This window comes from Musca vetustissima, unplaced genomic scaffold, assembly GCF_032173495.1.
Source record: "Musca vetustissima isolate MV318-11 ecotype Yass unplaced genomic scaffold, APGP_CSIRO_Mvet_v1 utg144787, whole genome shotgun sequence".
In the NCBI taxonomy this organism is placed as follows: Eukaryota; Metazoa; Arthropoda; class Insecta; order Diptera; family Muscidae; genus Musca; species Musca vetustissima.
The window spans coordinates 24,864-40,607 of record NW_026884058.1 but is presented as its reverse complement, the minus strand read 5'-3'; the positions used below and the strand labels follow the sequence as shown (position 1 = coordinate 40,607).

Sequence of the window (15,744 nt, the reverse complement as noted above, 5' to 3'; positions counted from 1 at the left end):
CATAGTATGGAGGGTATATTAATTTTGTTTTTTCCGTTTGTAACTTATCGAAATAATCATTTCCGACCTTATAGGGTATATATTCTTGATCAGCGTAAAATTGTATGATAAGCATATCCGTCTGTTGTAATCACTCTAGCGTCTAAACGTCTTTTGTCTGCAGAAAGTTCAAAGATGGTCTATATCGGTCCACTTTTAGGCATAACTCCCATATAAGGGAACCCCCCAATTTTCCGCATTTTGGGGTTCTCAAGCGGGGGTTTTAACCGAATTAGCTAGAATTTTGGTACATTGCGTTATTATTGGCTACAAAAATTCACCACTAATATAGGTCCATATAACGGTATCCCAAAAATGTTCGATAGTTTGGGGTTCTTGAGCCCATTTTTCAACCAAATTTGCTAATAATTGTTACAATGGGTTCTTATTGGGTACCAAATATTTCCACTAAAAATTATAAATATCAGTCCACTTTTTCTATTAGCCCCCATATAACGGTATCCCCAATTTTCCGCATTTTCGGGTTCTCAAGCGGATTTTTCAACGGAATTCGCTGAAATTAGATACAATGAGTTTTTATTGGATATTAAAGTTCTCCACTTAAAATAATAAATATAGGTCCATTGTTTTGATAGATCCTCTATAACGATGCCCTCCAATTTTCGGTATTTCCGGGTTTTCTGAGCGCGTTTTTCAACCAAATTCGCTGTAATTTGGTATTTTGTATTCGTATTTGGTAACGAATCTCCTTTAGCATTCGCCTCCTTCTTGGGGTAGCCCCCATATAACTCTCTTCATATACACCCCCATATACACCCTTCACCACACTGTGATAAAAATCGGTTCAGATTTAGATATAGCTCCCATATATACTTTCGTCCGATTTTCAGTAAATTGTGCACCAAAGATCCAAAACATGGTCGATTGCCACAACATTTTGCACAACGAACTAAAGTTAGTATAGCCTACTGTGTTTAAAGTTTTGTTGAAATCGGTTCAGATTAAGATATAGCTCTCGTATATAGTTTCTTCCGATTTTCAGCAAATGGCGCACAAAAGTCCCGAAACATGACCGATTTGCACAAAATTTTGTACAGAGATCTGAAGTTAGTATAGCCTACTGTGTGCAACTTAGAGTGTGGAATGTTTCATTGAAATCAGTTTAGATTTAGATATAGCTCCCATATATATTTTCGTCCGATTTTCAGTAAATGGTGCACCAATGATCCAAAACATGGTCGACTGCCACAAAATTTTGCACAACGAACTGAAGTTAGTATAGCCTACTGTGTGCAAAGTTTTGTTACAATCGTTTCAGATTTAGATATAGCTCCCATATATAGTGTCGTCCGATTTTCAGTAAATGGTACACAAAAGCCCCAAAACATGACCGATTTGCACAAAATTTTGTACAACGTATTGAAATTAGTATAACTTACAGTGTGGAAAGTTTCATTGAAATCAGTTTAGATTTCGATATAGCTCCCATATCTATTTTCGTCCGATTTTCAGTAAATGGTGCATCAAAGATCCAAAACAGGGTCGACTGCCACAAAATTAGTATAGCCTACTGTGTGCAAAGTTTTGTTGAAATCGGTTCAGATTAAGATATAGCTCCCGTATATAGTTTCTTCCGATTATCAGTAAATGGCGCACAAAAGTTCCAAAAAATTACCGATTTGCACAAAATTTTGTACAACTATCTGAAGTTAGCATAGCCTAACGTATATAAACTTTTGTGGATTTAGATTTAGCTCCAATATATATTTTCGGAGTTTTTTTTGTGCCAGTATCAAACGACGGCAGAAAGGCTTCTCAACTCTAAACGTGTTTTTCTCAAAACAGTGATTTTAAAAATTGTGGTCACGATACCTCAAAAATATATTTTTTTGAAAAAATTGGTGAAGGGTATTATATAGTCAGCATCGTCCGACTTTACTACTTTTCTTGCTGGTTTATATTAAAATAGTTAACTGATTTGTTCCGTGTTTTGGAGTTGGCTCCATATAGCTGCATTCCATCATAATATGCCCTACATAGTATGAAATTTTAAAACGATTTATTCGATTTAGCCATATGTTGCAATGATTTTTCCTTCGGAGGATATTGACATAAAAAGTAGAACGTTATGTTTGAGAATGAAAACCACCTTCCCATATTTTAATTAGCATGAAGGAAAGTATTGAGATTCAAAAGTAAAATATTAGTTTGGAACTTGAGCTATATCGGTCCTTAATTAGGAATAAACCCCTCATATAATGAACGCACCAAATATTCGCTAATTCCTACACAACATTGTCAATATTGGTCCCGCTTTAGTAGCACCAAATATTCGCTAATTCTTACACAACGTTGTCAATATTGTTCCCGCTTTAGTATATCTCATATAAATTTGCCTCTAAATTGCAGTATTTCACCATACCTTGCGTTAATAGTATAGGTCAACATTTTGGGGTTTTGAGATTGCTGAAATTTGTATTTGGTTCACAACAATCGATTGGTAAATTGTCGTTACAGGTTCACTTTTTAGTGTGTTCCTTAGGTATTCATTTCATTTCTGTCAGTAATCCTGTGATGGAGGGTATCCAAAGATGATCAATGAGCCATTTAGACTCGTCTCTAAGAAAAAATAATAGGCAGGACAATGTAAAAATATAATAGGGCAGGACAATGTGTTGAGAGGAATGTTTACCCATACCTCAAGAAATTCTTAAAGAGGTTGGGAATTAAAGGTACACACCTTTTGCTTGTTTAATTAAATACTTTTTAATTGGCTCTAGACATTCTATAATAACAGTTCCCTTTACATATTTCTTTAATAAATAAAACACAACAATTTAAAATATTTATAATTCACATTTATTTATAATAAAATTCACTGGTATTCTATTTATTTTAATTTTAATAATAAAATTTAGAATAAAACTATATTCTAGTAACTTTACATATTTGCAAAAAGTCGTGTAAGAATTATTAGCATTATCGGTTAGATTATTAAACTAATTATTTATAATTAAGTTTAGTTAATTCATACAATTTGTAGAGAACTTATTTCGATAAACCTAATGGTATTTTTTATTTTTACTATTACTATCATTAGTTTAAAATTAGTAATTATTTTGGTACTTCCACATTTTGTTTTGAATTCTTTTTTTTTCTTAATGATAACAAAAAAAAATATTTCATACTAATTGAATAACAAATATTATTCTATTCTAGGTTTAATGTTGAAAATGTTCTTTTTTTTTGAAAATAAAATTTTTGTAAGGGAGATTGGTTTTGGGAGTTTATTTTTGTGAAATTTACATAGAATTCTTTAAGACGACTAGAAATATTGTTATTGTATGTATTTATTTTTTCATAGAGTTGAAGTATTTTATTTATTTAATAGATTTACTTTTATGTATATTTTATAGACGATAGAAAAAGACCAAAGCTCATTGTTAACAATTATGTTGTATTTATAAAAAGTTAGGAAAGGGTTTCTCGTTATATTACAATGGGTAAGGGTTCTAATAAAATATCTCGCATTTAGAAATTATGATAATACAAAAAGTTTCAACAATGGATGATGTCAAGATTATGTCCGATACCGGGAAAATATTTAATTGTGTATACAGTAAAATACAATAAACGCATATGTCGATCTTAAACGACAAGAATAAATCGTTGAACTTTAATCTTTGTATGGCGATATAGCACTATCCCAAAAACGGCGATTGATTGCGTTCGAAAGGCATTTTTGGGCATTTCTTTCGTCAGTACACTTTCGATATAGCATGAACACCTAATCGTAGGAAATGTTGGTTCTATTTCGATGCCGTACACTAATGTCGCTTGGTGCAAAAAAATTTGTAAACACGTAAAAAATTCGTTAATTTCTGTCAAGGCGAACTTTTTATACTCTCCACCATGAGGTGAACATTGTAAAATGCTGCCAGTAGAAAACATTCAGTGTAGAAGATTTGGTTAGGACCGAGAATGACGGGTGTCGATTCGGTTAGAAAATGTACAAATGACAATCAAAATACTTATAAGGGGGCTGAACCTATAACCAAATGAAAAAAACCACATTTCAGAAACCGTCAACATGAATATCATGAGATATGGTCCCCATTATATAGGATTAATAGCGAATCGAAGTGATTGAAATTTTTAAAATCCTCAAAATACCGAACATTTGTGGCAATTTTCATATGGGTGCTTTATCGTGGTAAATTTCTGTCAGGAGATAATGAAATATTAAACTACAGACTCTCAGATTGGAAAATTGGGCTTGGACCTTAAGGGTTGGTACCGTTGTATGGGGGTTTTCCAAAGCAATGTATTGATAATTATTGGTAAGAACCCAATGACAAATTAGAGCCACATGGGTATAAAAACATACTCAAAATACCGAATAAATGGGTGTACCGTTGTATGGGGGCTATACCAACAATTGCAGTATTGGGGTTATACCAAACTACTGAATTACAGCCATTTTGGGTGAGCAGCGTGCCCATACTCCCCAAAATAACGAATTTTTGTGGGATCCGTTATAGAGGATCTAAAAAGCAATATAATTCGATAATTTTTGGAAGAAATGCTTTATTTCAAAATATAAAATTACTGGCAATTTGGGTGAAAAACATTTTCAAACTTGCCGAGCATTGAGAGGCCGAAAATGCCGAACATTGAGAGTTACCGTAATATGAGGGCTACCCTGAAACATGGAACAATATTTCTCATTTTTTGGTAGCTATATTTTGTACCCAATCCTAAAATTCAAATAAAAAATGACAGCCAATTTGGTTGAAAAATGTGTCCAAACTTCACAAAATGTCGAAATTTTGGAGGTACCGTTATATGGGGACTACCCTAAAAATGAGGAGAACAAATCAATACTAAACATCATAGGAGTAGTAAAACTATCATATCAATGGCCTATCCTATTTCCATCGTGTTCTCAACAGAATTTATGGGTTCTCCGGTGAATATTTCTAGAATTTAATATACGACTTATAATGGTGGGTGTAATAATACGTCACATTTGACGAATCATAAATCTATATGCGTTAATCGGGAAACAATATTTTTGAAACACATTCCGCTTGATTAACGTAGGAGTTCTATTCGGAGGAGAGGTTCAAAAATCGAACAAGACAAGGCGAGATCAAACCAAAAACCGATCAAAACGTGAAATAGTGAGGACTGTGCGGGGTAACTCAACCCCATACATACATACCTCGCGTATGACTTCTTTTTATTCATGTAAATCCAGAAAAAATCATCGTTAACTTTTTTCGTTACCCAAAGATGCGGTTGACGCGTTCAAAACCATGCTTTGGAGATATCACAATCGGGTTGGGAAAACTACCTCGGCAATTGGTCTGTGCGCATGAAAATATTCGCATATTCTTTATAAGGCCAAACATATACATAGTGGTTTATTAATGTTCTCACGTCATATTTCCTACATGGCGATTCGAAGGTAGATTCGATTTTTTTCTTTTATTGAGGGTAGATTTGAATATGTTTCTTTTCAATATGTTGTTATTTTTCTAGGTCATCATTATATTCGATAATTTTGAAAGGGAAGTGAATTTCATAATGTTTAATTCCTTTGTCTATTTATTAATTTGTCCATGTTATCTTTTAGGTATTTTAGGTGTATTTCGAAATGAAATGTATTTACCATTTATTAAAAATGTTATAATTTTTAGATCTTACACCGAGCAACCCCTTCCCTTTCTTTTGACATTTATTTTACATTTTATATTTTAACTATTATTTTAAGACTTTTATTTTATTTCCATATTTTTTATTTTAAAAATTTTAATTTGTTTAAAAATATTTATAGTACTATTTACAAAAAATATTAAAATTATTGTTTAATAATATTATATTAAATCAATTATATAAATTAATTAATGTTTGTTTTTTAATTATATTTAATTTTTCCTTACTAGTAGTTAGTAGTTTTTGTGCAATATTTTAATATACTTTATAATTAAAAAAGATTAGTCATTGAAATTTTCTTGTTATTTTTATAATTTTTACAAAACATTCCTTCGATCATTCTCCTCATCAGATTTGTCCCTGTCCTTCCATTTTACACGTTGTCATTGTTATTTTCAAAAAGCGCTAGAGTTTGTATGAAATCCTTTATGTAGGACCCCATTTCTGTTCAGTTACTGAACAGAAAGGGTCCCAATGACCCTCAAACCATTGGAGGCTTGATATCGACCAATGTGCTGTGATGATCCAATACGGGACTGGATGCAGCCGAATTCGAACCCAACAAATGATGGTGATGATGATGCGTGTGGGCATGCATATGAGCGTGAGGATGAGATTGCTGGTGTTGTTGTTGCTGCTGCTGCTGTTGTTGTTGATGTAAATGATGTTGTTGGGCTTGTTGATGTTGCTGCTGCTGCTGTTGTTGTTGTTGATGTTGCTGCTGCAATTGTTGATGCTGTTGATGACTAAGCATAACTGGTGAACCACTGGACATATGATGATGCGGTGACATATGCAGCCCCTGACCATGATTTTGTGTTGGAGTACCCGAGGACAACGAATTAGGAGTACCCGGATGACTGTTGCTGCCGCCTGAGTTGCCATTATTAATAGATGTGTTTAAACCATTTGAATCACCCGATTGATTATTGGGTTCTTCCGAATCACTGCACGATTCCGAGGATCCTTTCTTAATTCCCGTTCCGGTGCCATTATGGGTCTTAACATGTTTGGCCAGGTGGTCGCTACGCATGAAACGTTTATTACAAACAGGACATGCAAAACGTTTCTCCCCAGTGTGGGTGCGTAAGTGGCGCTGCAGTTCATCGGAGCGTGTAAAACGTTTACCACAGAATAGCCAATTGCAAACGAAGGGCCTTTCGCCGGTGTGCCACCTTAAATGGGCCTTTAAATGTGAGGTCTTGCCATAGACCTTACCACATCCGGGTATGTGGCAGGAGTGAATATTTTTCTTTCGCAAATGGACGCCAGCTGGACCCAGACGTTCGGCTTCTTGACAGTTGGGACAATCACAGGTGGCTCGTCCGGCATAACGTCTTTGAGATCTAGACGAGGGGGTGGTGGGTGATGATGATTGGGGTGTGGATGCCGTCGATGCGGCCGATGGTGAACTGTGTGGCAGTGAGAAGCCACCAACTCCCTGACTGGGTAACATACTCTTGTAAGTGTCCTGCAACAAATGTTGTCCCGAACCCAACAAGTGTGCCGTATTCGACAAGGAGTGACTCAATGCCGACGAATAATCTGAGCTAGCCGTTGCATAATTAGCCATGGTCGAATGCATGCCAGCAGCACCGCCCATATCCAACCAGCTGCCTGCAGCTGCGGCACTATGCATATCCCACCACCCCGTATTCACACTGGCAGCCTCAGCTGCTTTATGGGCCTGTGCTGTGACAGCATTAAAAGGCCAATCGTAAGGGTGGCGTGAATATACAGAACCAAAGGTGGCTCCCTCCACCTTACCCAACAATCCCTGATGCATGTGATGCTGATCGCCAACCATACCACCGGTTGTGGTTGATGAATTCGGATAGAAGAGATCACTGCCATACGCCGAGGGTGTGGTGACAGCAGCACAGGATGATGTTATCGGGCGACTGTAAGGATAAATGCTGAAATTATTTTCTTGATCAATTAAAATAATTCTCAAAAAAATAAGAAGAAGAACAAGATTCTATACAACAACTACAAGAGAAGGAAAAAAGAGGGAACTACGGGAGGTTTTTCTACTACCCAACCTACCTGGCTGTTATATTGACCATTGTGTTAATTCCACTGCCAGCCAGACTTCTTGAAGTCAACGAATTTCCAGCCCCAACCGATGATGACATACTAATGCCTGCCGAATGATTTGTTCCCGTTGAATTTGTCGACGATGCGGATGATGATATAGCACAGGGTGAATGTTGTCCCACCGATGCATTTGAACTGCTCGAACCTGTTGAAGTGTTATTGTTGTTGTTATTATTAGTATTATTGTTGTTACTACTGTTATTATTATTCGTTTGTGTATGATGATTGGGCGATGTTGGGCTTTTCTTCCACGGATGAAAACCCTTGCCCACAGCGGCATCGGCCAATGGTGGTGGTGACTTACTGCTCAATTTATTGCACTGGGCGGCCAACATAGCCAATGGAGTACCCCTCAAACTGGGGTGGTCCTGTAAAGAGAATGAGAGAGAAAGGGGGTTTTAGAAATGTTTATTATGCAAAAAATATGAAATATTAGAATATATATATATATATATATATATAAAATATGAAATATTAGAATATATATATATATATATATATATTTAAATAAAAATTAGATATATGTTTGATAGAAGAAAGAAGGAAAGTGATTTTTCCCCATGGTAAATGCGATAATCTCCAAAAATAATATTTTTTATATATAAATATATTTTTATTTTATTATTATGTTCTGTTGAACTGCACTTTTATTTAACCTCCGACCTGAAGAGAAATATTTTCCAGATATTGATGCTGCTGATGTCTAAACATAACTTGTGAACCACTTGACATATGTTGATGCGGTGACATATGTAAACCCTGATAATAATTTTGTTTTGCAGTATCCGAGGACAAAAAAATGGGTATACACGTATGACGATTAACGCCGCATGTGTTATCATTGTTTTGAAACCGAGAAAATAATTGTTCATAACTTTGTTAACCATTTCAGAAAAAAATCTCTTAAAAATATAGGATAGAAGCCCCAGGTGGTGAGATCATAAGTTTCGGAAAACCTCTTCGACGCCGAAAATAATGAAACATAAACAAAGTCTGGTTCGAAATGAAGCTTTTTCCGTTGGGGAAATGTAATTTCTTGGAAAAGTATTAGCTTTAGACAAGTCTGATGAAACTTTGAAGAATATTTGCTTTTATTGCTTTTCTTGTAAATCAGCTATTAATTCTATAGTTGTAGAATATTTTTTACTACAGTTAATTTTCAAAATTGTTTTCTTCATACGTTCAGATACGTTCTACAGTATTCTAAGCAGGACCTACAAAGCTAACAGAGTTTGTACGAATGTTTTTTGAGCGCTACTTTACTTTTTTTTTGATATAGACAATTTTTTTACATAAGTTAGATGAAGCTCTGAATTATTTCGCATTTTGCGAAATATTATGCAAAAGATACTTTATGTCCCACAAACAATATGTGTTTTGTTTAGATAAGTCTGACGAAACTCTGAAAAAATTCGGAAGTGCTCTCCCAGGGATTTTTATTCACTATATATCACTTTAAAAATGTACAGCCATGGATTTTAATAGCATAACAAGTATACACATAATAATTATAATAAGGATCTAAGTTGAGAAATCTTATTCGAAATACGGTACTGTTTACTGAACGGAATTTAACGTTCGATGGAAATATCAGACAGTCAATCATTCCAGTATTTAAACAAAAAAGTTATAATGCTTCAAACGCCGTATACACCAGAGTTGGCCTTCGCTGACTTTTTCCTCTACCCAAAACTGAAAATCAAAATAGGAACTTTTGGCAATACCAAAATAGAAATGAGACTATAGACCCTACAAACAATATTTATTTATATATATATATATATATAAAATATGAAATATTAGAATATATATATATATTTAAATAAAAATTAGATATATGTTTGATAGAAGAAAGAAGGAAAGTGATTTTTCCCCATGGTAAATGCGATAATCTCCAAAAATAATATTTTTTATATATAAATATATTTTTATTTTATTATTATGTTCTGTTGAACTGCACTTTTATTTAACCTCCGACCTGAAGAGAAATATTTTCCAGATATTGATGCTGCTGATGTCTAAACATAACTTGTGAACCACTTGACATATGTTGATGCGGTGACATATGTAAACCCTGATAATAATTTTGTTTTGCAGTATCCGAGGACAAAAAAATGGGTATACACGTATGACGATTAACGCCGCATGTGTTATCATTGTTTTGAAACCGAGAAAATAATTGTTCATAACTTTGTTAACCATTTCAGAAAAAAATCTCTTAAAAATATAGGATAGAAGCCCCAGGTGGTGAGATCATAAGTTTCGGAAAACCTCTTCGACGCCGAAAATAATGAAACATAAACAAAGTCTGGTTCGAAATGAAGCTTTTTCCGTTGGGGAAATGTAATTTCTTGGAAAAGTATTAGCTTTAGACAAGTCTGATGAAACTTTGAAGAATATTTGCTTTTATTGCTTTTCTTGTAAATCAGCTATTAATTCTATAGTTGTAGAATATTTTTTACTACAGTTAATTTTCAAAATTGTTTTCTTCATACGTTCAGATACGTTCTACAGTATTCTAAGCAGGACCTACAAAGCTAACAGAGTTTGTACGAATGTTTTTTGAGCGCTACTTTACTTTTTTTTTGATATAGACAATTTTTTTACATAAGTTAGATGAAGCTCTGAATTATTTCGCATTTTGCGAAATATTATGCAAAAGATACTTTATGTCCCACAAACAATATGTGTTTTGTTTAGATAAGTCTGACGAAACTCTGAAAAAATTCGGAAGTGCTCTCCCAGGGATTTTTATTCACTATATATCACTTTAAAAATGTACAGCCATGGATTTTAATAGCATAACAAGTATACACATAATAATTATAATAAGGATCTAAGTTGAGAAATCTTATTCGAAATACGGTACTGTTTACTGAACGGAATTTAACGTTCGATGGAAATATCAGACAGTCAATCATTCCAGTATTTAAACAAAAAAAGTTATAATGCTTCAAACGCCGTATACACCAGAGTTGGCCTTCGCTGACTTTTTCCTCTACCCAAAACTGAAAATCAAAATAGGAACTTTTGGCAATACCAAAATAGAAATGAGACTATAGACCCTACAAACAATATTTATTTTGCTTAGACATGTCGGACTAAACTCTGAAAATTTCAGAAGAAATTTTTATACCCTACACAACTATGTTGTCAGAGTATTATAGCTTTGTGCAGCCCCAAGAGTTTGTAACGCCGCGAAATATTGGTCCTAGACTCACCTTTAAGTATACCGATCGTCATGTCTCGACTAGCTGAGTCTATCTAGACTTGTGTGTCCGCACGTCCGTCCGTCTGTCCATTATATTTTGTAAACACGATACAGGCCACAGTTATGAACCAATCATCACGAAATTTTGCATGTAGGATGGGTTCTGGCTAATGCAGACCCCTATTGTTTTTGGAAAATATCGGTTAATATTTAGGGGATGAAATGGACCAAAAACTTTATTTTTGTCGGTTTTTCTGGTCGCTCCAGAGGCCGCAATGATGACCCAAACACCGCGAATTTTTGCATGTAGAAGGGGATCGGACACCGATAAAATGAAGGTGTTCTGCTACGTTTGAGGATATATAAGAAACATCGAAATAAGAACTTTTGGCTATACCAAAAAGCACGTTTCAGAGAAGTTTCGAGAATTGGAAAAATTACTGACATACACTGTGCAGCACTAAAATCTTGAACCAATCAGGACAGACAAAATCTGAAAGCTTATGATTGTAGAAGCAAAACCCTAGCCACAAGGGGGTTTCTACCACCATCATAAGCTTTCAGATTGTGGTGATTTTGATTAGTTCAAGATTTTCAAGTTGAAAAATGTGTCGCAGTGTTATATATCCGATGGGCATTACATTGGAGTGGGCAATATTGCTAATGAAGAAGAAATAAACGGATCATTTGTTGAACAGACTACGACGGTTACTTTTTTATCAGACGTATACTAGGTATATAAGAAATTATTACGAGTTGAGAATGCGTATTCAAAGGAAATACAATTTTACAAAGACGAATTTTAATTTTTGATAAAAATATTAGACATTTAAGCGATTATGCCTCAACCGTATATCTATCTACTTTTTTTGAAAATTGAAACTATAGAATTTTCTTAGCAGGTTAGTTAACAATCCCTCAAAATTATCGGAATCTAAAATTGTAATATTTAAGCAGAACTATTTTATTATGAGTTCCAATAAGAAAGCCGTATAAAAAGTTGTAGGTTTTGAAAAATATGGGCATACACTTTTTATATCCCCTCGTCATTTCAGTATAAAGTCATCAATATTTTATTTTTTGTTTATATTACACTTTCTTAAAGATTTTGACATTTTTTCGACATTCAAAGTTGTTGCTTTACATTATTTTTTTTTTTATTACGATAAGTGACTGAATATTTTTTGCAATATTTATATTCCAATTCAATTTTATTAACTTGGTTCGATAACTTATTGTTTTCTTATTTCACACCTTTAGTTTTATTCATTTACACATTTTCTCACGTGCCTGTGGTTATTAAGTTCTTTGTTTTAAAATTGCTTTTATTTCTTGTTCTTAAATGGTTTCTTAATTAACTCAATTCGCAGAAATTCACAAATCTTCGAACATATTCGCACACACAACTGGCACTTATTCACAATATAGCAACACACACAAAAGCAATATAACCCAAATCAATTTCTTTTCATATATATTCGTTTTTAATTTGATTTATTTAATTTGTTGTCCAATTGCTTTTTTGTAGTTGTTGTTATTTTCTTAGTTCCTCATTTCCCCCAATTTAAGATGGTGTAAAAAGACGTATTGGCGGTTTGTTTTATTCTCTGTGTGTTTTTTGTTGATTTTGTTTACCTCTGCCGTTGATGATGTCGTCGATTGAAGCACAACCATTCTCGTTCACAACTCTTTTGTTTCTGGTTCCAAATAATTCCAATTCTTTTGAAAAAGGAAGTTATTAGAACACAACAAAGCACCCTTCACAATGTGGCCGGATCAGAACCATACACACATCCACATCGAACCAATCAACCAACCATCCATCCATCCAGTTATCCACACACTTTGTTTTGAGACAAGGGTGAGTGAGTATCTCCGGCAAATGGAAGAATGAGCAGCAAACAAAAGTGTAGCCGGAGTAGTTGTTGTAGACATGCGTATGAGTTGCCCCGTCGTCGTCGTATAGGAAATAGAGTAGAGATACAAAACAACAAAGAACGAAATATCCCGCTGTGAGTTCGTGTACTTGTCTCTTTCTTTTAGGCCGATTTCATATTGAACAAAACAACACCAAATCCACCACCACCGCCACACTTACTACCACTACAATGTATGGTCGATTCTCTTTTTTGGAAGGGGAAGGGGCGGAGTGTTCTTCTTGTTCTTGTTGCCAGAGCGGAAGCAATCTTAATCCGGCGCTCACTTGTTTTTTTTTTGTTGTGTTGCGTTGTTATTGCCGCTTCAATAAAATTAATGTTTCATTTCATTTGAAATGATATCTCGGCAACCTGGAGTAGCACCTCATGTGGCGTTCGTTTCATCGTTCGCTCATTCATTCATGTTTAGTGTTCTCAACTCATTATTCTCTTTTTATGCTATCCTCTTTGATTCCTTTATATCCTGCCGAACAGATTTGTTTCTTTTTGTTCTCCTTTTTTTCTTAATTTGTCTAATTTTTTTTTAAATTGATGTTTTCGCTCATTTTCAAAGATTCAATTCGATTTGTTTTAGTTTTTCTTTGGAACTGTATCCTGATATGAAACAACACCGATTTGAAACACACTGTGTTGGTAGTCCACTGTGTGTTCGTTCTTATCAAACAAATGCCACAGAACATGTGTTTGATAGTGACATGTAGCGCCAGACTTGTGATTGGATTAGTTTTTTTGAAAACTAATTAGTTTTTTTGTTTAGTTCCGACAACGTTGTGTGAGAAATTTGCAAAGGATAGAAGGATTTTAGCAAGATGTGTATTGTGTGGGAAGTTTTAAGGATTTTTTATTTGATAGTAAGATTAAGCAACATTATTTGAATTTGACATGTTTTTCAGTCGAATTTGATCTAATTTTAATTTAAAAAAGACAATAAAACCTAATTAATAATGGTAATTTTTGATAATCTGAATGGACTGAGAGTTTTTAAACAGCCACTTGTGGAATAATTTTTTTATGAATATATCATATTGCAATTCTTGCATTGCTATAGAAAAATCCTTGGCCTTCTAGGGACTATTTTTTCTGTAGGAGTTTTGCCCATTTTCGTGAATGGGAGGTTTTGAGGATTACAAGATTTTAAAAATACGGAGGTGTATTCGCTCAAAATTTATATAAAATATAATTTTGTTTTTGCAAAATAGTCAGGCTGAATCCCAGTTTGTTGTTTTTTAATAAAAAACGAACTTCTCATTGGGGTCGTATCGCTGGTAACGTAATAACTTCGAATTGTCACAAGAGACATTTGGGTATGAAATGTTTTTTGTAAAGAATTTGTAAAGGTTGCTGGGGAGAATATCCCAACAAAAAACTAAGGGAGCTGATGAGGATCAGTGGGGAGATCCGAAACTATAGTCTTCTCTGCCTTACCCCTCGGCAAACAATTTATAAAAAAACAAACTGGGATACAGCCTGACTATTTTGCAAAAAAAAAAAAAAAAAATACATATGGTATCCCAAAAAATAACCTACCAACACTACTAATAAAATATAATTAAAAAAAAAAAAAAAACTGAGAGAACTAATCTGAGTAAAAGAGGAATATTTATTGTATATATTGAAATTATAAATAAATTGTAGATTAGGACAAGTTTGATTAAAATATTTCGATGATTAAAATTATGTTTTTGTGTTTGTCTTATACAGTCAGATATTTTACTCTATTTATATGAGAATAATTATATTTTTTTAATTGTTGATTTTTTAACAATTTATTTATTGACATTCTTGATATAATATTAGGATATACATAGTTAATGTTTAGAAAAAATATCGGATACTGCATTCGCTACATATGAGCTTGAGTGAACCGATATGCTGCATATTCGAACTCGATAAAGAGTTAAAAATATTGTGATATTCGAAGTTTGGATAATATAATATATTGTTCGCATAATAGTATTTCTTAAATCCCTTTTTTGTGGCAAATTAACCGATATTGGAGACTATCGAACTTGATAGAAGATCTAAAGGAATATCAAGATTTGAAAAGTTATTACAAACACGATTAATTCCTTTGTCTGTTATAGTGCTTGTCAGCCAAATAGAGTAATATTTCTATTGGAGTTGGAAATGTCATTTCATAACAATTTCTCCAATTCATTTATAATATTTTAAAAGTGGGCATAACTAAAGCAACAGAAATTTCGAACGGAATAAATGACCTGTATTTTTTTTTAATAAAAGTAAATTTAGCTAGTAATCGACAGGTATTGAATATATACCTACGATGCATTGAATCTATACGACTCTCAATTTGATCATTGTATATACTATTACTCGTATCTTTAAACTTTGGGAAGAGATTGTTTGTGAATCTCTTTGATTTTTGTAATTTATGAAACTCCAAAGATTTTTCTATAGGTTGAAGATCTGATGATTGTGCTGGCCATTATAAATCGCTGATTTTTACTCCCGCAACCAACATTTGACATGTTTCGATGTATATTTGAGGTTATTGCCATGCTGAAACACTCAAACAATCGGTATATTTTCTTGTGCGAAGGGAACGTTTTCCAACACATTGGAATAAACAATCCGATGAATTACTTCATAAATAGATCGAACTCCATAAAAAGAAAAACAGCTCAATACAATTATATACCCATCTCCATGCTTCGCAGTACCATTGCAATACTGAGGCCTGAGTCTTTCATTTTTAAATATGCAACTTTAGTTCATCCGGGAACATGAAATTTCTCCCCTGAGTAAGATTTTCGTCACTGA

At 33.8% G+C, this 15,744-nt stretch overlaps 1 protein-coding gene across 2 annotated transcripts; it reads right to left on the bottom strand.

Annotated features, from left to right (window-relative positions):
* Positions 1 to 6,119: 6,119 nt before the first annotated feature.
* On the bottom strand, positions 6,120 to 12,777 carry LOC133331052 (transcription factor Sp9-like). Of its 2 annotated transcripts, XM_061539457.1 has the most exons (4): positions 12,662 to 12,777; positions 8,120 to 8,183; positions 7,765 to 7,960; positions 6,120 to 7,634 (listed from the first exon to the last, which is right to left on the bottom strand). In XM_061539457.1, the coding sequence occupies exons 1-4, from the start codon at positions 12,698 to 12,700 to the stop codon at positions 6,200 to 6,202; spliced, it is 1,734 nt and encodes a 577-aa protein (XP_061395441.1). In that variant the 5' UTR covers positions 12,701 to 12,777; the 3' UTR covers positions 6,120 to 6,199. The 2 variants fall into 2 exon arrangements, with proteins under 2 accessions (XP_061395441.1, XP_061395440.1); XM_061539456.1 differs by having other exon boundaries at positions 7,765 to 8,183; positions 12,662 to 12,775.
* Between the last annotated feature and the right edge of the window lie 2,967 nt (positions 12,778 to 15,744).

Coding starts and splice junctions, on each gene's coding strand:
- LOC133331052 (XM_061539456.1), bottom strand. CDS start 12,700: ATGGTTGTGCTTCAATCGACGACATCATCAACGGCAGAG. Junction 8,184..12,661: donor CGACATCATCAACGGCAGAG/GTAAACAAAATC, acceptor TTCTCTTTACAG/GACCACCCCAGTTTGAGGGG. Junction 7,635..7,764: donor ATGGTCAATATAACAGCCAG/GTAGGTTGGGTA, acceptor AAATAATTTCAG/CATTTATCCTTACAGTCGCC.